Source organism: Eptesicus fuscus, chromosome 2 (assembly GCF_027574615.1).
Source record: "Eptesicus fuscus isolate TK198812 chromosome 2, DD_ASM_mEF_20220401, whole genome shotgun sequence".
NCBI classification, from domain to species: domain Eukaryota; kingdom Metazoa; phylum Chordata; class Mammalia; order Chiroptera; family Vespertilionidae; genus Eptesicus; species Eptesicus fuscus.
The window spans coordinates 99,070,926-99,094,945 of NC_072474.1; the positions used below are offsets into that span (position 1 = coordinate 99,070,926).

The following is a 24,020-nucleotide window of genomic DNA, read 5'->3' on the forward strand; positions in this document are numbered from 1 at the left end:
CTCAGTAAAGATATTGTTGGTCTAATCTATGGTCCTATTTTAAGTTTATCATTTTATGTTGTGTTAAAACATGTGAATATAACTGAAGTTATCACAATAAATGGAAGAGGTTCCCTTAGTGGCCAAAGTTGATTTGTATCAATAATATCCAGAAAATCTTGGGAAACATAAGATACAATGGAAGATAAATGAGATTTTCATTAACTGATATTTGAGAATTAACAGGCCTCACTTAATTTTCAGTCTCATGACTATTTTTTCTGTTTATCCATATTTTAAACTATTTGTAGCCCAACATTTTCCACACTTGTTTCATTTTTTTTAAATATATTTTTATTGATTTCAGAGAGGAAGGAAGAGGGAGAGAGAGATGGAAACTTCAATGATGAGAGAGAATCATTGATCTCCTGCCTCCTGCACTCCCCACACTGGGGATTAAACCCGTAACCAGGGCATATGCCCTGACCAGGGAATTGAACCATGACCTCTTGGTTCATAGGTCAATCGTCAACCACTGAGCCACGTCAGCTGGGCTGATTCATTTTCTTTTATCCTGAAATAAGCAACCTCATGTGTAAGAATTGTGCCTCTAACATTTAGCATGAAACTTATAACCTGTCATTTCTTTACCAGAGCTTTTCCATGACCATTGTGTGAAAGTTGTAGAGAAAAATAATCCCCCAAATGTGGCTATGCCAAAGGAGTTCCACTTCCACTTAACCAAAACTTCCTGGTTACCTAGTGTGTCTGTATAGTGCCCTGTTACATGACCTAGCCACAGCCAACTTATTCTCCAAAGCCACCCACATAGAGATTCATCTTTAACTGCAAAATATTCCATTATATCCATTCTCTGTGCCTTCTCTACTTGGATACTGCATCTCCAAATTACACTTGAGAACTGGCCCTTTTATAAATCAGTAGGAAAATTTTTCTTCCTCCTTTCCTTCCTTCCTTTCTTCCTCCTACCTTCTTTCTTTTCTTCCTTTCTTTCATGTTTTTTTCATCCTCCTTCCCTTACATTCTATTCCAAACCATCTGTACAATGCTTACATGAACTATTGGGAGCTTAATGTATGTTACTATGTCATCATTTTACAGGTGACAAAATAGATGACTATTCGGTGTAAGTGCTTTGCTCTGCCAGCCAATTACTCATTGATTAAGTCTATGTCTGCTTTCAATTAGGGCTTGTGCTAAATAAAAGAGAGAAAGAAATAAACAACCACTTCCTAAAATAGATGAAGGCACACATTTTTAGCACTGTAAACTGCTTCAGATAAAAGGCAACTTTTATTTTCAGTTTAATTGTCTAAGAGTTTCATTATCAACAAAGTAAATCCGTAGGTGCCAGGTTCATAGGCACTAAAGTAACCCACAAACACTTGAAATTGATTTAATGCTATCAGTCTTCTGAAAGAATAAGTAATATACACATTATTTATATAAAATATTCATGCAACTATAAGAAGCACATTTTCATCTAAACGATAGCCATGTCAAAGTAAACTCCGTAACACTTAATAATAATTTATGTTTTTCTTTTCCAAAATATGCTTAGCAATGAGCAGTTACAATATTTAATTCTACTTTTTTTCCTAAAGAGATATAGCTCATCCAATAAGATGAACGAATTTATATCTCTGACATTTGGACTTTATAAGAGCCCTGAAAATAGTTCATCAATTTAATTACTAATGGTGCTGTATATATCACATATTTCCTTAGAGCAAACCACTCTGAAATCTCAGTTATTTATAATAAATCCTTGGCTTAAAAAAATCTTCATATTGCTAAAATGTTCCTTTCAGTGCCCCTCAATTTATGACCAAAATTTAAAAACATAGTCATTCTCATTATGGAATCTCATAAATAAATTGCTCTTGGAGGTAAAAGCCAAATGTATATTGAAGATCCACTGCAATGCTGAACAATGACATCTTTGAAAAATGTTAGTGATGCATTATACCAAATTGTAGAAGATTCATTACTTTCTTAAACTTTCTGAACCATTTTGCTAACTCGTGCTTTGGTCCTCACACTATTGAAATGAAGTTCCCCCACCTATAAAATATAACAAACATTTACATAATTGATATCTCCTTGAAGTATCTTTTTAAATTTATCTTTATTGTTGAAAGTATTACAGATGTTCTTTTTTATCCCCCGCGTGGCCCCCTCCACCCTGCTCCCGTCCCCCTCTCCAGACTTTTACTGCACTATTGTCTATGTCCATGGATTATGCATATACACATATAAATCCTTCAGTTAATCTCTTCTTAACCCTCACCCCTTCCCTCTGAAATACGTCAGCCTATTTCATGTTTCAATGTCTCTGGATCTATTTTGTTTATCAATTCATTTTGTTCATTAGATCCCACACATAAGTGAGATAATGCGATACTTGACTTTCTCTGACTCTCCTTGAACTACTGTTCACTTTTACTTATTAGTTACATTAAAGTAAAATGGTTAACAAATATAACTATGTTTGTAAAAATATATTTACCTAGTAATATACTTCTAAAATATAATTTTAAAATACTGTTTTGGCTTATCTGTTCATGGTACTTTTTCTTTTCTAAAAATTTGTTCTTAAATTGATAATGAGGTAATTTGATTTTTATCTTTTGTTAGTCACTATTTTAATGATGGCAATGATTTATTGTATGAAATTCTTTGTGTGCTTCATTTCAATTAAATCCATAAAGTGTTTTTATGTAAGAAACAAAATGCTATATACTATTAACAAACTATATACGAACCATATATTATTAAATAATGGTCATGTCCCATAATCATTTATTTCAGTTGTATTCCATTTTACTTCAGATTGAAGTCATTTACTTTGTTAAAATATCTTTGTCCAAGAACTTTAAATGTGCTTGGTCAAAAATACATGAATAATTATTCTTAAAACTAAAAAAGACTTGTTAAAAGCTGAATTTTATGTTACATAAAATATATTTCACTTTCTAAAATTATTCTATAATTCCAAAAGTAATAAATTATAGATATACATGGATACATTTCTTTTGTGATATATAATATACAATACGACTCTAAATGCAACCTGGATGGTCATAAATAGATTCTGTATTCTTTGAACTATATTTGATATGTTGCTATATTTACATAGCACTCAAATATCAATGAAACATATTCTGGAAATCTGAAGCAGTGCCTACCTGCCCAGTTAACCATATAAGACATCTAAGAAGAGCCCTTAGCAACCTGGCAGGGTACTATTAGCTTTCTATCTCCTTCACTCTTACTTTTCTGTGTTCCCATTTCACTTGTGTGCCTTGTCATGCAACAAACAAACTAATCAATTGAAAGTTAGCATGTTTGAAAAACGATAACCTCCTAACTCATTGATTCTTTCAATACACCTGTAGTTTGTTCTGCCTAGTTTTAATTGATCTCGTCCTCTCTTTACTGTCTCATGGGAAAACACTCTACCTGTCATAGTCTAGCATATATTTTCAGTTTCTAAGGCATAAACACAGTTTTCATAAGTTCAATTACTACAAAACGTAACCAAATAATTTGATTTCTGCTTCCTTTTTCACTGCCATGGAAGCCAAAACATGTTTGGATAGTCGTCCCTAATCTAACACGTGATCTAGCAGAATTTTCAGTAAAGAAAGTTAATGTGTTAGCAGAAAGTACTTTTCCATTGATTTGTTTCATGATAAAATTAGAACCTCAGTCCCCTGGAAGAAAATGTCTTATGGATATATATATATTTATATTTTTTTAAATACTTACTATGCAAAACCTGTGTGATTCACATATTTAAAGACATATCATATACAATGTAATTTTGAGAACTTGTTCAGAAATAAGAAAAGAGTCATTGATAGAATGAAACTTCATTGAAAAGCAACTTTATATTAGCCAAAGCACCTTGGGAAAGCCATCAGCACTCCCGACCTCATTCTTTATTCTCACTATAAATAAATAATCAGATGTTCTATTTAGTTAATTGATGCCTGTTGTTCTGATTAGAGTGGACAGGCAAGCTTACATAATGGTGGTTGAGTCTGGTTAATGCTTATGAGTGGAAGTCTTTGGTAACTTGCCCTGCTTACTCCATATCAACTCTGGGGTGTTACCTACTGGGGTGTCCCCAGGCACAAGATGGCGGTGATAAGATCTTATAATGCAGATCCTGATTTTAAGTTGGAATATCTTTCTGACTGGTTTCGCTGCTGACAGAAGTTGTTAGTCAGATGCAAAGAATGTTGGGAATGTAAACTTCACAAAGAAGTGCCAACTTTCATTCCCGTCCAGGAGCACAGCAGGCTACATCACCTAGTGTTTCTCTGTTTCTTACAAATAAAATTGTTTGTTTGCTTTCCTATTCTATCCTGCTGATTTAAGATTAGTGGTGCATCCAAACATACAAAACAAAATGCAGTAAATGTGGTTACTCACAGACTGAAATTAAGGAAACCTGGATCACAGATCTCTCACTAACTGAAAGACCTTGAAAAAGGTACTTTTTAAGAAAAGTATTTTCTCATCATTTTTTAAAACTGAATTTTAAAATGAGAAATTTTCATAATCCCTTCCAGAGAAAACAATTTATGACTGTATGTGAATGAATGCTTTATGTTCTATACCTTAATACATTGAAAACAATCAATCATTAAATTATTTTCGCAAGTCATATTTTTTTAACAAATTTAAATTTAGTCATGCACTATCCAGTTTGGCTCAGTGGATAGAGTGTTGGCCTATAGACTGAAGGGTCTCAGGTTCGATTTTGGTCAAGGGCAGATGCCCGGGTTGCAGGCTTGATCCCCAGTGGGGGGCATGCTGGAGGCAGCAATCAATTGATTCTCTCTAATCATTTATGTTTCTATCTCTCTCGCCCTCTCCCTTCCTCTCTGAAATCAATAAAAATATATTTAAAATAAATAAAATAAAAATAAATTTAGTCAGTCACACTACAATGCAAAATAACATTCAAAAACAACAGAATACCTACGAATAAAATTAACAAAGGAGATGAAAGACTTGTATTCAGAAAGCTATACAATATTGAAGAAGAAACAAATACATAAATGGGAGGATATACCCTGCTCATGGACAGGAATAATTAACATTATTAAAATGTCTATACTATCCAAAGCAAACTACAGATTCAATGCAATCCTTATCAAAATATCAAAGGCATTTTTCACAGAATTAGCACAAATAATCCTAACTTTTATATGGAAAGAAAAACAAAGTTGGAGGAATCAGGCTACCTGATATCAAGCTATACTAAAAGGCTGTAGTAATGAAAACAGCATGATACTGACATAAAAACAGACACACAGATCAATAGAACAGAATGGAGAGCCCAGAAATAAACCCACCACATGGGCAATTAACCCATGACAAAGAAGGCAAGAATATAATAGTCTTTTCAATAAATGTTGTTGGGAAAACTGGACAGATATATGCAGAAAAATGAAACTAGACCACTTTCTTACACCATATATATATAAAAAAAAAAACCAAAATGGATGAAACACTTAAATATAAGACCTGAAGCCATAAAACTCCTAGAAGAAAATACAGAAAGTAAACTCTTTGACATTGTTCTTAGCAATATTTCTTTAGCTATATATCTTCTTGGACAAGGAAAACAAAAGAAAAAACACACAAAGGGAACTACATCAAACTAAAGAGTTTTTGCACAGTGAAGGAAACCATCCATCTACTGAATGGAAGCAGATACTCACCAATGATACATCCCACAAGGGGTTAATATCCAAACTATATAAGGAATTCATACAACTTAATAGCAAAATAAAGCGATTCAGTTAAAAATGGGCAGAGGATCTGAACAGACATTTCTCCAAAGAGGATACACAGATGGCCAATAGACATATGAAAAGATGTTCAAGGTCACTAATCATCAGAGAAATGTTAATTAAAACCACAATGAGATATCACCTAGCACCTGTCAGAATGGCTAACATCAATACATCCACAAACAAGTGTTGACTAGGGTGGGGAGAAAAGGAAACCCTAATGCACTGTTGGTGGTATTACAAATTGATGCTGACACTATGAAAAACCATATGGAGGTTCCTCAAAAAAATTAAACATAGAACTACCATATTACCCAGCAATTCCACTTCCAAGTATTTATCCAAAAGAAGTCCAAAACACTAATTTAAAAAGATATGTGCACCCCTATGTTCATTGCAGCATTATTTACAATAGCTAAGATATGGAAGTAACCCAGGTGCCCATTGATCGTTGAATGGTGCATATATACAATGGAATTTACTCACCCATAGAAAAGAATGAAAGCTTGCCATTTGCAAGAACATGGATGGACCTAGAGGGTATTATGCTAAGTGAAATAAGTTAGACAGAGAAAGACAAATAATATGTGATTATAATTATATGTGGAATCTAAAAAACAAATGAACAAACAAAACAGAAATAAAAACCTTATAGATACAGAGAACAAATGGATAGTTGCAAGACAGGAGGAGGGTTGGGGAGGATGAGTAAAAAAGGTGAAATAGATTAAGAAGTACAGATTGCCACTTATAAAAACAGTCATGGGGTATAAAGCACGGCCTAAGAAATACAGACAATATTACAAAAACTATGTATGGTGTCAGATAGGTACTAGACTTATTGGGATGACCCCTTTATAAGCTATGTCTAATCACTTTGTTGTATACCTGAAACTAATATAATACAGTATGTCAAATGTAATTGGAAAATAACTTAATTAAACAATAAAATACCATTCAAAATAGACAGAGTAAAGAGTAGAGTTTACTGCCACAAATGAAAATTAGTGCCTTTCTCTTCAGAAGGATAGCTTTGATAAAATGAAAAGTATTGCACTAAAACACCATAGCATTGGCAAACAACTACATGACTTGTGTTACAAATTCTCAAGCACCAAGTCCAATGAAAACTCTGAGAATTATGTCACCAAATTCCAGTACAGTATTATCACTCTTATTATGTCTGATGATTATCAAGAAATCACAGTCAATTGAGGTTGGAATTCATTTTGTCTCACTAGCTATCTTGTAAATTAATTCCTTTAATAATGGTTTTGAGAAATTATCCAGCAATCTAAATGTTAACATCTTTAGTGATACTGACTTTAGAAAACACACTTATTCTATGAAGCAGATTTTATTAAGCATTTCTTACAGTAATACATTTCATCCTTATAAGCAAGCAATTTTCTCCCATTTAAGCTTACTGGCATTTGTTCTGCCCTCAGAAATTACAAAGAATGAGTAAAATACTTTCTCTCTCTTCTGCATTAAAAATGCTTCCAATATCTCAAATTGCTGTCTCTTCCTTAACTTGTCTTCCTTAAAGCAACCATTTTCTTGTATTCACACATATTTTTTAGAAGTATATGTATATACAGCAAAAGAGAAGAAAAAGTATCCTTTTTCCCTTTTTGAATTAGAAGCCTTCTTAGATATTATGTAAGAAGCCTGCACATAAAAGGTAAGTGATGACATAATCATAGCACTCCATGCTATGGGGTCAAAGCTACCTCTCAGAACCCTTCTGAAGAGAAAGCTCCAGAGAGAAAAATAAGTCAACACGTATTATGACTAAATGCTATATCCCTGATTATAGCTTGTTCTCTGTATTTTACATGAGGAAATCATGTCCCAGAGAGGTTGAATGTATTTTATTGGCAAACCTAAACAAATACCAATTTCTAAAATTCCTAGTTGTCTATATTCTGTAGAGAGTTGAAAGTTACTTTAAAAACCTGCTAGTCAAATCCCTCATTTTATTGAAGTGAGTGAGGTCGTGAGAGGGACAGTGATTAATCCACATCTCTGCATTTTACTCTCCTCTTTCTAAAACACTAAAAGGCCAAGTGAGAGGTAGTAAAGTAGACATGTTGCACATAGCACATCTCTTCAATAGCACCGATAGAGAAAGCAGATAGAAGTTTTCTGTTGTTAAGAATATTGCCTAAAACCCTAACCGGTTTGGCTCAATGGATAGAACATCGGCCTGTGGACTCAAGGGTCCCAGGTTTGATTCCAGTCAAGGGCATGTACCTTGGTTGCGGGCACCTCCCCAGTAGGGGGTGTGCAGGAGGCAGCTGATGGATGTTTCTCTCTCATCGATGTTTCTGACTCTCTCCCCCTCTCCCTTCCTCTCTGTAAAAAAATCAGTGAAATATATATATTTTTTAAAATATTACCTAGGGATCTTACATATAATCAAATTAACTAAGGGGCATTTCTTTGAGAAGGTAATCTAAAGAAGGAATAGGGAACATATATTCATACAATTTACAAAGCAACATTCAGCATTACAGAGAAAGAATTTATGTAAGCACTGGAGCTTTGGAGAATATAAAGTTAAGCACTTTAATTACCATATGGAAGACATTCACTAAGATTACATAGGTTCATACGTAGCACATTAGAAAATGAAAACGTTGAGTAGGGTCAGGGAAAAGGCATGAGGCATAAAAGGCATTCTTGGCCAGCACATTAAATAAATTTCCCAGTTCTAGAAAAGGCGTTATATTCTGTGTGGGTGCTCACTGAAAGTCAGATATGCAGGGCCGCTTAGCAAGTGCCTTAAACTACTCATACATAGGACTCACCAAGTGACAGCAATTTGGCATTAAGGAAGAATTCACATAAATAAAGGATTTACTTTTCAGTAACTTGTATTAGGGAAAGTCCACATCTGACAGGGCATGCTTCACACATCTTTCAATCTTATTTTGTGCAAGTTTGACCTCCCTGTAACATGTGTGAGCACATGTTATCAGTTAGTCATCACAGTCAATAATTTGCATTGAGAAATTAGCTTTTGTTTTATGTTGCTTTTGTTTTGTTTCTCTTTTACTGCCCCTGATATTATTATCCACTTAAAGATATTTTTTTTTTAGTGCCAAATTTGTAAGAATAGTGAATGGGCTTCTTAGGAAATAATCCTTTTCAGGCACCAACTAATTGAATACATAATTGAATATAATATTAGTACTCAATTAAAAAATACAAAGAAAAGACTAAAAAATTATTTTACCTTCATCTTTATTTTTAATTCTAATTCATTTTTTCTATCTTTTTTGCACCCATTTTTATACAGACTTATGTTTATTTTATTTATATAGTATACTATATACTATCCAAATCACACCTCTATTATGTACGAATTCAGATCGAAGCAATATGTGATTATAAACTGTACCTTTTTTTTCCCTCTGAAGGTATTTAAATGGATTTCCTGGGTTCTTCAAACTGACCAAATATAAGAATATAAAGTGGGGGGGGGAGCATCCCTTTTATGAAAAAGCATTTTGCACTAAATGAATGCTAAAAGGATTGACAACCCAATAGCACAAAGCGAGGAGAAAGACTGGGGCAGTTAACCCAGAAAAGAATGCATAAGGAGACATTGTATATATACACCATGACAGAGTGTCTGTCTGAATTTAGGTCTTGCATGTACTTTCATTTGGAAAAGAAAGAGAACTTATTTTGTGTTTCCCCAAAGGGAAAACCCAGGATAAACGAGTTGAAGTTACAAGAAGGCAGATGTTGACCCGATAGAAGAAAAAGCCTGGAAGTTAAAGATGTTCCAAAATAGAGTGAGCTACCTCTGCATTTTGTGTCAACCCAATTATTCAAGCAGAGATTCTTGTAATGGTGATGAGAAACACATGTACAACCAAAGACAGGATTGCTTGACCATATCTCTCTACCAAGTCTTAAAATTCCATGACTAATGGAGCAAACATTTGTTCTATGCACTCCACATAAATAAAAATAGATATGAAATGATCCTTATATTTACAGATTGACTGATATATTCTGTGATTACCCTGGTAGAGACTGTGGTGGGAGGATATTTTGACTTGTATCCTAATTTTCTGTCAAGCCTTGTCTGAACTGTATTCTCTAGGCACCTTTTTTAGTTCTAAATATATAACTCCAAATTAATTCTTAAGCCCTTATCTTGCTCTCCAAAATCAACGTATCTTAACTTGTCCTTTCTCTTCCTAATTATTTTACCTGAAAGGTTTTCCTAAGAATAATGGAAACATGAACTCATAAATAAACTTCTTTTTCTCTAGCTACATTGATTTTTCCTTCCAATTTTTATTTCATGTTCTTTTAAAGTCCTTGCAGTTTCCATGGATTTCAATTATGTTTCCTTCAATTTCGTATTGCTTATCTATTTATTCACTTTTCCAAAATTTTTTTTTCTCAAATATATTTTTCTTCCTCTTGGTTTGTCCTTTTTTTCTCATCTATATTTTACTTCTCCACTTTTTTTCTTGTATGTAAACTAATAAGACTGTTTTTATATGCATATTTCTTTTATTTGCCAATAAATTTCTCTGATTACCTTTCCTCAAAACTGTATAACATTTGTTATAATTTCCTTCTTTCCATATGAAATATAAGTACACCTATGCTTCTTTTTGACCACTATATTTGATAAGTCTTATAAAATTTAAATTATCTTTTTGCTTCAAATGCAATCATTCATAATTTCTTATTTTTTATTTACAGATCATAAATTTTTGGGAGAAATAATGAATTATTTTTTAAATAAAATATATTGAGTCACCTGTGAAGCTAGTAATTGTCAAGAGCCACAAGTCACGGGGAATAAACACAGAGTAGAGGGAAGTATGGATAAAAAAGGACCAAATGAGGGCAAAAAAGATAAATGGCTGTTTTGTAAACATGCATTCATGTGTTCAAGAATAAGTGAGTAACAAGCACTATGGGCAGAGAAGAGTTCATAAGGGATGCGAGGAAATCACTGTCCTCTGGAAACTCAGAACTGAGTATGAATGTGAGTCCCAGCTTTGCTTGGGAGGATTCAAGAGGCGCTTCCTAAGGCCCACCCCACTTCAGTCAATTCTGAATGACATGAGCCACATTAGATTTCCCTAAACCTTATTTTTATCTATTAAATATGGATAGTACTAACCTCTAACTCTCATTTCCTTTGTGTGGATGAAGAAAATGAAGCTTTAGCTCGCTAACACTGTGCCTGACACACAGTAAACCCTCAATACACATTTGCTGCTATTACTATTGTAAAGTTTTCCAAACACACCCAGCGGGAAAGACTCTCCATAGGGAGGGACCCAGCTATGCAAAGGCCTGTAAACACAAAAGAGTGTATCAATTGAGAAAGGCGCAAAGGCCAGAGCACACTGTGCATCAGGAGTGAAAACATAACATACAGACTAGAAATGTGGGTAGAAATAGGATCATGAAGGACAACCAATGATTTCAGAACTTCACTGGCTAAGAGGCCACCTACTACTTAATGAAGAGCAATTGTTCAGTCTTAAAGGGTTAATGATAGCATTGATGAAAATGCGTGTAAATGAAAATGGTTTGCTTTGTTTTTGTACACAAACAAATCTTAATTATGCTATTATTCTTTTTAAAAAATACCACCACACACATGCACACCTATAGACACACACACACTGTTGTTTTTTTAAGACATCTGCCAATAATCTCTCTAGCCCAAAGGTAGTGAGTTCTCTAGTCACAAGTCCCCAAGATCCTGAAAGAGTCATCAGGATGTAATGCAGAGCCTGACACATCCTCAAAACAAGCCCCTGCAGGAGGTGGGAGAACCAGTTCCTCTAGTGAAAAAGGAAATCAAGAATGTGGGTGTTTCCCTGTGATGACTCAGTGCTTATGTTTTATAGGTTACTAGAGGCCCGGTGCACAGATTTGTGCACTGGTGGGGGGCATAGCCTGCAGGGATTGGCCCCTTGTGGGAGTGCTGCTCATCCTGGTCAGCCGAGCGGCACTCCCACTGGGGGAGTGCACTGGCCACTAGGGGGCAGCTCCTGCATTGAGCGTCTGCACCCTGGTGGTCAATGCATGTCATAGTGACTGGTCATTCTGGTCGTTCCACTGTTCAGTTGCTGGGCTTTTATATATATAGATGACTGCTGGAGTTTGAGCCCTGAGGGACTAGCTCCTTTCAAAAGGCAGCAACCTGAAAGAGGTAATCTTGGGAAGGCTGAAGGAAACAGTCCCTCCATCTCCTTCAAATGCCACCAGCTGAGTTCACAAAAGGAAGTATTACAGAAAGAGATTAGCATACATTTGGCTCTCACATCTGAATGGCATGGCTTTGTAGGGTATTTAGATTTATTTGAACTGGCTTATACCTAATTTTCTAAATCCAGATAAGTAAGCATTATAATTAGTGTGTCTACAATTTTGTGCAATGCTTTTGGAAATTTGAATGTTATAATAATTAAATTTGAGTTAAAAGTTCACAAAACAACCCATTTTATATTTTTCAAAGCCATGGTCTATAACAAATGTTGAAAGTGGTATAAATTAAACAAACATACACTTTCCCTTTCTTTCCTACATAATTAGTTGAGGACAGGTCATAATACATTTCTCTAAAAAAGGATATCTTTAATTAATCTGTCCTCTTTACATTTAAAAAATAAATCGACAACAAGAAATCATGAGATGCAAAGCATGCTGGAATATGTAAAGATATACTCGGGTTGAACAATACTTCCAAATCAGTAGGCTCTGTGTCGTGGATAAATGCATCTTCTAAATGCAAAAGAGACAATTAATAGAGAACTGAGAAGAGGGAGAGCTGCACTGCTTGGTGAGAACCGCCATACCTGTTGATTAATGGAGAGGCCTTAACAGCACTCTTCTTCCATGCGTCTTGCCATGAGGAAAGGGAAGGAAGGGAAGGGTAGTGATGGCAGCAACACCTGGGGGGAGGGAGATGGGGAAATATGTAAAGGGAAAATCAGCAGCCCCTCTGCAATGGTGTCCATCCACAGACCTCGCCAACAAAACAATTTCCAAAAACCCTGAGCTTCTTTTCTTTACTTTTAAAAAACATCGAGATCAATTTCAAAGATATTGTAAACAAATTAGATATTTTGAAAGAAGTTAATCAGAATATTCTCACAACTATAATCTTCTAAGTCTAGAGAGACAGGGGGCTGCACAGCATAATGAGCTACCATGTTATTCAAGCTCTTTGACTAAACAGGGTAGCTTAAGGCAGAACTTTGACATATGTGCATAGATTTTTTTTTTTCAAATTTAAGAAAAACTATAGGATAAACAATACCAAATATATATGTATATGCTTTTTTTTTTCTCCAACACAGTAGCATTTTTATCATTTCCTGTATGTGCTTCTAGCTAATTGCAATATAACTGGCTCACAATGCACTTTCCTTTTCACATTCTCCTAAGGGCATGTAATTTTTATATCAAAATAAATTCAACTTGGTAACTTAATAAAAAAGAACTAAATTTAGTAGAACCCTTATAGCCTGCAAGAGGACAAACTAATAGAAGTTGTAAAAAGCTTCATGTTTTAATTATATTTTTGTAGACATGGTTTAATCTCAACTATATGTAAGTTTTGAAAAGAAAATATATAGAATTATATGGAAAGAATAAAATGAAAATGTTTAATAAACAGTTGATAATTACAGTAAATTATCTGAATTTTAATAGTGAGCAATTGCTTGAACAATATCAGTGTATAAAATAATACCACACCTGAAAACCAAACACTACTACCAATTTTGCTTTCAGTGTTCGTTTTTTAAGAAATCTTTAACTTTGCATGTTTTTTAAGTAAAAATTACCACGAAAAATGATTTTTTATACTATTGAGACAAGCTTTTATAGATAGTAGAGAGAAACTTACAAAAAATAGATGCATGTTTTATTGAGAAGAAAAGAGGTGTTCCACTGTGATGGGCGCTGTTGGTATTGAAGCAAGCTACGCATGTGTGGAGGTGGGAGGTCTGCGGAAAATGTCTGTGCCTGCTCTCAATTTTGTTGTGAATAAAGCTGGTCTAAAAAAATAAAGTATTAATAAAAAATAATGAAAACCAAATATTGTAAAAAATAGAAGTAGGAGAAAACTAATTTCCTTCTGTTGAAAAAATGATTTTTGACCCCCTCCCCCCCAACACCAATATGTCTCTTACTGTATTATTTACAAAAGGAAGGGCTGGACATTCTTGAAATTTTTTTCTAAAGACAGAGATTTTCTTGAATGCAAGTTTGCATTCTTGTTTCTGAATGTGATTCTAACCTCTAATCCCGATGTTTAGAAAAGCAGCTATCACAGGAATCTTTGGGTTTTGGAGCATGATAATCCTTTAGGTTTTGTCTTAATCCTGTTTAGATAGCAAGTCTCAAAACCTTACAACTTCTCAACTCCTCAGGCCTTTGACACACTGCTTACTATTAGCCACCATCTCTGTTTAAATTAACATGACCCACCTAATGCTTAGGCAATAGTATTAGTCAGCCCTTGAATTGAGAAATTTGGAAACTAACTGGTTATGATAAAAGATTAGCATAAAAATTGGCATATGTAACCTTTAGGCCTGTTGAATTAAAAGAAACAAAATCAAAGTAGCATATTTGATTTTTTCTGTATGATTGAACATAATATTTTATAGCTTTCATTTTTTTTGGTAATTCTTTGATTTTGTATTTCATTTAAAATATTAATTGTTATACATCATATTTTAAAAATTAAATTGCTCTCTAAAATAAAAACCTACATATTCCAGTAATATCAAAGTTAAAATAATTAAATCTAATTTTTCATACATTTAAATATTCCTAAGTGATTATTTTAGGATTAGCATTTTGTCTTTGGTAGAATCAAAAGTGGGAATCTCACAAGCCAAAAAAAAAAAAAAAAAAAAAATCCACATGTTCTTAATCTGTGGCATGAAATATGGCATTTTTTGGTATGTGGGTCTGTAATAGCCTATGAATTTTATATATGGTAAATTATTCCTTTGGCTTTAGGAAGGGCAGAATTATTATGAGGTAATATACTTGGAAATTAGCACTGCACTGTGAGAGATACAAAAATAAGCAGATGACGATATTTGGAAAATAAATACATATGCACAAAACAGAAAAACACTAATAATATAACTTAGCGAGATGTAACAAGTAATAGAAAATGATCCCATAAGCAAATGAACTTATAAATAACTGAAATAATACAGACTGATAACCAAAATGATTAAACTGAAATTTTAGAGTCATAAATTCAGAGAGTGGAGAATAAAACTTTATGGATTAAAGGACATAAAAAGTGAAAGCTTTTTTTTTTCATATTTGAAAGGTCAAAATAATAAAATAATCTCTGTACAAAAAGGGGCATTTGGTAGATATTGGTTTATGGACAATAATAAGAGCTAGATTTTCACCTGGATAAGAAAGGGAAAATGGCCCATATGATACATGAAAATAAAAAGTAGATGGAAAGATTGTGCCTATTATTGAGCTGCATTGCAATATAGAGTCTCTATGAGATTGGTTTTCCAAAAAGACAGGGATTGGAAAGTCTCTGTCATATAGTTGACACAACAGGAATATCTTAGAGAATGTTCTAGGGCGGCCCATTGCAATGTCTGTCTCATCTAGTTTCTGTTTTTGAAAAATTGTATGATCAAGATAGAAATACTGATGTTAAGATATTGATGCTCACAGCTGTGTGATTTAGGGAAATGGCACAGAGAACACAATTTCAGATTGCTAAAGGCTTGGTTGGTACCCTCAAGGAATCCAATCTTTAGGTGGGGTAAAACTAAAGGTCAAATTTTGGAGTGACTGCAAGTTAAAAGCCATAGGGGAGTAAACAGCGATAAGACAGTGAAGTTCTTCTTAACAAACTGGATAGGATACAGATAATAGATGGAAGAAAACATAGCTTGTAGAAAGAGAAGCTGACACAGCCTAATGCAGTGTGGTGGGAAGGAGGTTGTTGAGTGCTGGTGCATCTGAACTTTGTCCAACCGGAATAAATTGTGTGGTGGAAGAAGAGTAGGCCACACCATGAAATGTAGAAGAGACACATCAAACAATATATTGTACTAAAGCACCTGGCCAGGGTGGTTCCGTGATTGAGCATCAACCTAAGAATGAGGAGGTCTAGGTTCGATTCCTGGTCAGGGCACATGCCTGGTTTGTGGGCTCCATCCCCAGTGTGGGGCGTGCAGGAGGCAGCCAATCAATGATGATTCTCTCTCATCATTTATATTTCTATCTCTCTCTCCCTCTCCCTTCCTCTCTGAAATCAATAATATATATATTATTGGAGAGGGTACAGTCTGGGCTGACGGGACCCACCTGTGCACGAATTTTGTGCACGGGGGGAGGGGGAGGAGGGGTCCCTTCAGCCCAGACTGCACCCTCTCCAATCCGGGATCCTTTGGGTGACTTGGCAGCTGCAGTTCTCCGGTGACGCACCTGGAACCAAAGAGGAGGGAGCCTGATTCCGGGGTGCGTCACCCGAGAACTGCCCTCTTGCAATCTGGGACCCCTCGGGGGATGACAGAGAACTGGTTTTGATCTGATCCCCGCAGGCCAGGCCGAATCTGTGCACCAGGCCTCTAGTATATACTGTATATATGAAGCTGAATTAGGCAGTGCGACTTCTGTCCTCTGCTGCATATCAGTAAACCTTTATCAGAACCTGACGTTTCTCATGCAAGGATATATGATGAAAGGCTATCACTACACGGCATAAACATTCCTGATAACAGGACTGTTTTCCTTATCCTATTTGTGAAGTGCTTCTCAAACAAAAATGTTCTCTAACAATTAGGAAACAGATATTTTTAGCTCTAAGTCTGGGTCACATTCTTACCCAGGACTCCTCTGAATAGGAATAGGCCAGTATATTCCCCTGGAGAGCCCATGCCCCAGGCAGGGGCATGGTTCAGATTCTTTCTTTCTCTTTCTTGCTCATGGTGGCTGGATAATTATCAAAAAGTGCATGTTAATCATCATAATGCTAGCGTCATAGTAAGTATGAACAGGGCTGGAGTGTGGTGGGGCTTGCTTATTTGTGCTAACTGTGGCATGAAGAATTGAGGTGGGCTCTGGTGGCAATAGGGAGAGGTGGAATTTTAAACATGCAAAGGAAGGAATGCTACATGTTCCATGTTTGTAGCACTCAGGAAATTGCTCTATTGCAGATATGACATCGCCCCATTCACTCACTGCTCATGAATAACAAACAGTATTTTTAAGTTATAAAGTATGCAATCATATAAATCCTCATCCTGAACCAGGTTAATGGCCAGGATTTAACTACTGAGACCACAGGAAGAAAGAAAACAGAATAAAGGGGAGGGGGTGTCATTGTTGTAGGCACCACCTGAAGCTTTCTTAATCAATAAGGATCAACTGGCTTAAGATGAAAGGGTAGCTAGTAATCCTTTATTCAGCTCTCTTTTAGTAAGTGTTATAGTATCTACTATCCCGTATCATATTTTGTATTCTTAAGATGTGAAGGCGATTTAAAGGCATGTATTGCATAGCTTAATGGCAATAAAAATCAGCTAAGTAAAAATATTTAATATTACCAGATACCATCCTTAGTAAAATGATTGGGAAGTTAGGAAATAGTATAAAATAGGGAAGTTAGGAAATAGTATAAAAAAGGATTTAAGTGTAAACCTTAGCTACTAATACCAAATTACATTTTAATTTGAGTTTGAAAAAATTTATAAATTTAAAGTAGGATGTATTAATGCTAGTATATGACATTTAACATTTCTTAATCCTAGAGTAAATCATGAAATATCCTTTTGTGGGGGTTTTTCTGTTTAACTAAAGGTATTCATTAATTTTATTTAATATTACAGACTACTTACTAAAAATTAAATTTCATAATGATAATTAGAGTTTGGACATGTACAAATCTTTGTCTCTGACAATTTTATTAAAATTTTAAGATTTAGTTGCATTGAAGACCTTTTTTAAAGTTTCTAGGAAATCTATACTTTGCTTAATTATTTTCAAATTTCTGATGTTTTACTAATCTGCTCTCTAAAAAATCTCATAGTTTATAGCTAAATAGCTTGATCCACTATGTCCTTTATAAAAACTGTCTACCTAAGTACCTGGTTTATTATTGACTAATATACTGAGTAATATTCACTTCAAAAATTAGCTTTACTTAATGATTTTACTCAATTGATATAATTAATATTCTACATTTATTATTTTTAAGAAGTATCTTTTAGTATGGGTTTTGCTCCTTCTCTTCTTGACTTATAATTGTTTGAGTAAGTTGATAAAATTGTGGAAAGCCCAAGGTCTCATATAGCACATGTAGGTCTGCAAATAAAGGCTGTTATATCAATTTCACTCTTCAGTTACGTTCATCAAATATTCAATGAGTGCTCAATCTGTGCTAAACATTTTAGTCAGCACTATTCAAATATTTGGGTTTCAACTCTTCTTTGCATTTTTGAAAACTATAGAAGACCCAAAGCACTTTTGTTTTTGTGTGTGGTACATCATCATTGATATTCATCATATTCAAATTTTTCAAAAAATTAAGACACTTTGAAAATAATTGCAAACGTCTTTGAAAACAACCATAACACATTCGTTTTATGCTGACATAAATATTTTATGGATTGCTATATTTTTAAACTAAAAAATAAAAATAAAATGATCTATGCTAATACAGATTTGTAACATTCAAAGAGCTAAGGAAAAGGCTGTCAGCAAGGGCTACACAAAAGAGGTGATACTTGCAAAAAACTTTGAAGAAAGAATCGAAAGAGATGCAGATGAAAGAAGACCATTCCAGGAAGAGAAGGGCATGGCTAGACACAGCATGATGTAATAAAGCACTTTTTCTTTATTTGACAAATTTTCTTCAAACCTCATCTCAGTCACTTATTGGCCGCATGACTTTGAGCAAAGCACTTAAGGTCTGTGAGCTTCCATTTACTCTCTTATTGGCTAATAAGTTGTACATATTAAGAATGTTGTGAAGACTGAGATAAAATATGTGAAGTATTTACACGTGTGGTTGTTAATTAGAACACTGAGTAATATTTTTTGATTGCATATTTCAGGAAAATGAATTGGTTTTCATGCTGAGAAAATAGAGTACAGTGAGATGGGGCGAGAAGATGGAAGATATAAGCAAGAATGCAAAAGGCAGTGATGAAGTAGAATCAGTATGGAAGTTAGAGTGGATATGAGTAATTTTAAAAACACAAATACAATAATAAAAAATAAATGTAGAAATGCCAATGAAAACACTTCCCTTACAGAATTGAGCAAACCCATAGCAAATCTTGATTTCCACCTAGCTCCATCTTACCATCTCTTAGGAAAACAAAAGAAAACAAACCGCAATTTTAGAAAAACATATTCCAGAATCTTCTTAAATACAGAACGAAATGTGTAAAGCAAGCATGTCAAACTCAAAGGCTAACATGGGCCAAATAAACAAGGTTTAAGTTTATGTGGGCCGCAAAAAAAAAAAAAAAAAAAGCTTCAATTTTCATAGAAACAAGGTTTATTTCAATAAAGACAAGCTGAATACAAAGGGCTGAAATAAAGGAGTAATCGTTAACATAAAATAATAGAACATTTTAATAAAAATTAATATTTTTCTTGAACATTAACTTACCAGACACTGAATAACTGCACAAATTAATAAGTGTAATATAAATAAACCTAGTTTTCTTGTTCTCTGAAAGCGAAATATTTCCTGTTGTGCACACCAAACAAGTCAGTCCAAGACCAATTGGCTGCTAAAATACTCACTGCTAGTATTAGTAGCGAGAAATGGTACGCCTGCATGTAAGGCGAGTAAGGGAAATGAATGCAACATGGTTATATTAATCAGTCATTAGCGAACATTGTAGTTCGTTATTAATAATTATGTATAACAGGATACTGTAAAAATTAAGTTATGAAATTTTTATTAGAACGTTTCTTACATACCGTTATATTGGCTGGGCCACAAAAATATTCATTGTGGGCCGCGGCTGCGAGTTTGACATGCTTGGTATAAAGAATAACATGGATGTTAGAAACTTACTTAAGACAAAAATTTAGCCAACTTCTTCCACAGCCTATAGAGGTTTCCTTGACCTAAATTTTCAAGTGTTTTTTGAAATTGGATTTCAAATTTATTTTAGGAATGAATGAAAAAATGAATACAAATAAATATATATTGAACTCTATATGAGAAATGTATTCAGAACCTGAACTAGCATCTGTGATATTCTCACACTAGAGTTAAAAATTAGTAGACTCATAAAGTTTACTAATCAATGTCTAGTTATTTGGAAAATAACTTTATTAAGAGTGTGGTAGGCAGAGAATGTTGTGATTTTTCTACATACTAAGTCTGTAGCAGCCAGATGGTATCTTTGATACTGAAAGACCTTCATGGATAGAATGTTAAAAAGAAGTACTTCTCAAGAACAAAATTAAGATTTTCTGTTGATATGCCTTAGTTATGTCAATTAGCACACAGAGAATAAAAATATACTAAGTTGAGAAGCATGGTTTTGAAATGTAAAATATACTGTCCCTCAAAGCCCAGGTTTAGAATTTTATAAAACACAATAAATATTCTATCTTATATATAAACACTCGCTGTGGTAATACACCAATTATCAGTAAGAACAGTATGAATTTTAGGTGAGAAAGTCTGTAATACTCTACTGAGTTGAGAATTTGCCTGTTCATTTTATGATATTGTATGCTTTATAGTAACCAATCATTTTGACTAATTTCTCCAACACCACAATTCAACCTACACTAAGTTATCAGAGGAGCAAGCAAAGAAAATAAAGCATAAAAGCCAAGGTGGAAGTTGGGGGAGGATGTTGAACCCAGAGAATAATAACTTATTCTTTAATTAATTCAGCAAGTATTTACTGAGCATCTACTCTACACCATGCACTGCCCTAGTAACTGGGGATATAATAAACATGAAAACACAGTCTCTGTTCTCATGAAGCATAAAGTCTAATAGGCAAGATATTTAATTAACAAATAAATACAGGCCCCATTCCATCCTGTACACATACAAATAATTCTGGAAATTATTTTCAAGAGAATTTTGTTGTAAAAATTACATATCATAAAAATGAAACCAAGCTCTTCACTTTATAACCTCTCACACCTGACTTTGTAAACACAGGGAGTCAAGTTCTATATCCAAATAGACAGGTGTCTAACTCCACTTAGCACTCATCACCTACGCCTGACTAATAAATATCCTAATCGTGGAAATTAAATATTAGACGATAATTTTTACCAACATTTTCTGGTCTCATGTATGTGTGCACATATGTGAGGGTAGGACATGGTAATCAACTTCTGGTGATAAATCTAAGATAAAATTTCCCTATTCAACAATCCTTCTTTAGAGTACAGTTTACATACAGTGTAAGGTCTGTGCGCTTCCATTTCACTGATTTTTCTCTTTTCTTTACAATTTTTCTTGCTACCTCCCTTCTCTTAGTATCAACTATACCATCTTCTAACTTAGTCAAGTCAAACAACAGTTGTCAATTCTGAGTGAATTTAGACACAAATGTAATAACCTACTCACAATTTGGAAACATGTTTTTGTCAAAAATGCTTCAGTCTTAAATAAGAGCAGCAGAAGCCACACAAAGCCATTTTGAGTTTAAGCAAATGAAAACAAAATGATCCTCATTGTAAAGTTGAAATAACTCCACGCTGCACTGTTATTTATAATTTTAAACCTCAAGAAACATTTATTCATAGAAATGTAGAATAGAAGGAAAGTAAAACAGTCTGTTCACCCTATCCTCCAGTTGAAATACTTTGCACACTGTTCTTAGTTCATGTATTTTAATTTACATTTAAAACACAAGTTCTTCTTTTACTATATAACGTCCCAGACGCTTAGTCAAACTTTGTGGTATTATTTTCTTCTCAGCATATTCATGTACAACCAAAGAGATACGCAGCTGCTCTAAGTTGGAATTCAGTTAATACACGAGAACACCTTTTTCCATACTATCATTTAAATTACATGAACTAAAATGTCAACTTTGGGTAATGCTATTCCCTCGAAGCATATATCTTATTTCATTATGTATGTATGAATTCATCATGTTTTATTTCAAGCCTATAAAATATGGTATGCTCTTGAGAAATCTGACAGATGATACAACTGCATCAGAGTGGTACATGTGTACATGTTTTCATACTTCCACAAAATTGCTGATTTCTTTTTATTTCAATCAGCTGTCGGAATTGGTTGACTAGCATCAAATGTAATAAACAGCATATGGGCCTGCTAATATATGTGAAAAAGTAGCTTTTCCCCCACTTCCAACATATATGCTCTTTTATATGTAAGTTAAATAATACATTCCTTGGGTGGGAGGGGGACTTGAAAATAAGACATATGCTACATGAATTCCATTGTAAAATATAATAGCTAAGTTTATTTGAAGAATATTACATAAAAAGAAACTAAATATTGGTCTTAGCATACTCTATTTGTACATGATGCTCTAGAAATGCTTTTGTAGTTTGCTCTTGTATATTTTTTATAAAAATGTAATTTTATAAAATTGTACATTGTGCATCTAAACTATTTTAAGTCTTAAATATTTAATCAATTAATGGGGATTCATTAAAGAAAGAATCCTAAAATCACCTTTTTAAAGTTAAAACTTTACCAACCAAATACAGTTAATTTTTCAATAGAGTTTCAATCAAAATCAGTTCAGAAAGACTGATGATAAAACTTTTTAAAAGTTCAAGACAAAAAATATCCACTATTTAAAATGTGATTCAAATTTTTAAAGATTAATTCCTGAGAGATGAAGAAAGAGGTTAAACCTATTTTCTAGCATTGGTTATAGCCCTGAGTCCCTCTTGTCTACACCCCAATATTCCTCATTCTGGGGTAATCACTGGTCTCAAATTCCAGGCTTGTACTCCTCAACCTTGCTTTGTTTTTCCTCTAACACAAACTGGATTAAACTTCGTACTCTGAGTTGACCCTTCCATTTCTTGCCAATAAAAGAAACCGGTAAGGAAATACATCAAAAGCAGTTATGCCCATGGACTGTTACATTCTGTGTAGCAGCATGTATTTTCAAAATAAATGCGTATTCTAAATTTTCTTACATCAAATTGAGATTTGCAAAGCCAGGCCACGCGTGATTAGAAATGCCAAAGGCATACCTCTACGGTGGTTCATCCATTTGAGATTTCAAATTGCAACAGCATCCCATTTTTACAAGGCATTACTAGAATATTCTCCAATGTGTCTATTAGATTTCTTTATAGAGACAGGCATGTTCCTACAAGCCATAAATTTAATAAATCACCATATATATAACTCTCATTCGCACATTTACATTACCAAGTATTTTATGGAGCAATTTTCTTAGTCATAGTGGTGAGACTGTTCAATGGCATGAATAAATAAATAAATAAATAAATAAACATGATTTCAACCTAAAACCCTTCACTCTAAAGGAATATAACTCTGCGGAATTCTTACAGGAATACTAGTCACTATTAAAGAGAATGTGGCTATCAGTAGGGTGTACCTTAGATTGCCTCCATGAAGGTTTATGAGGTTTAGTAAAAGAAGGATTTCATTATAACAAGCACTGCAGAAGCCAACAACAGAGTGATGGCTGGGTTCCAGTGCAGAGAGAACGAGAATGAAAAGCCCACTATACCACAATACTGAAATTGTTATTATAAATAACTGGAGCATTTACATCGGATTATCATACGTTTTTAACAGAGACCTGAAATGCCACCTCCGTCAGCAGCAATCTCAGGGCACAGCATTTCTTGTTGAGACCCGTTGCTACATGTTAGCAGTGCCAAGCCTAAGTGCTCCCAGGAACGTTTAGGCTTACTTTAAAAAGCAAAATCTCTCGTAAGGAAATCCAGACCTTCAGGTGCAAGAGATATTTTGAAATGATGAAATATTTGAACAATCTAGTGAAATTACCTTGAAGCAATATTTTAAAACTAGAGGCCCAGTACACGAATTTGAGCACAGGTGGGGTCTGGCCACCCCCGATCAGGGTGGGGGGTCAGTCGGGGGTGCGGCCAGTCAGGTGAAGGGGCCATGGGTGGTTGGCAGGCCTGGCCCACCCCCTGGTCGAACTCCCGGTTGAACTCTGGGTCAAACTCCCGGTC

General features: G+C 34.3%; 1 protein-coding gene across 3 annotated transcripts in view; it reads right to left on the minus strand.

The window, feature by feature from the left end:
• The window catches only part of PCDH7 (protocadherin 7), a 431,945-nt gene that overhangs the window by 187,782 nt on the left and 220,143 nt on the right, over positions 1-24,020 (minus strand). For 2 of the 3 annotated variants that reach the window (XM_054729606.1, XM_054729604.1), the window contains exon 3: positions 12,662-12,757. The exons of the other annotated variant lie outside the window; for it this stretch is intronic. In XM_054729606.1, coding sequence (XP_054585581.1) covers positions 12,669-12,757 — 89 coding nt within the window. In that variant the 3' untranslated portion in view covers positions 12,662-12,668. The remainder of the gene's footprint in view (positions 1-12,661; positions 12,758-24,020) is intronic. 3 annotated transcript variants of the gene reach the window in all.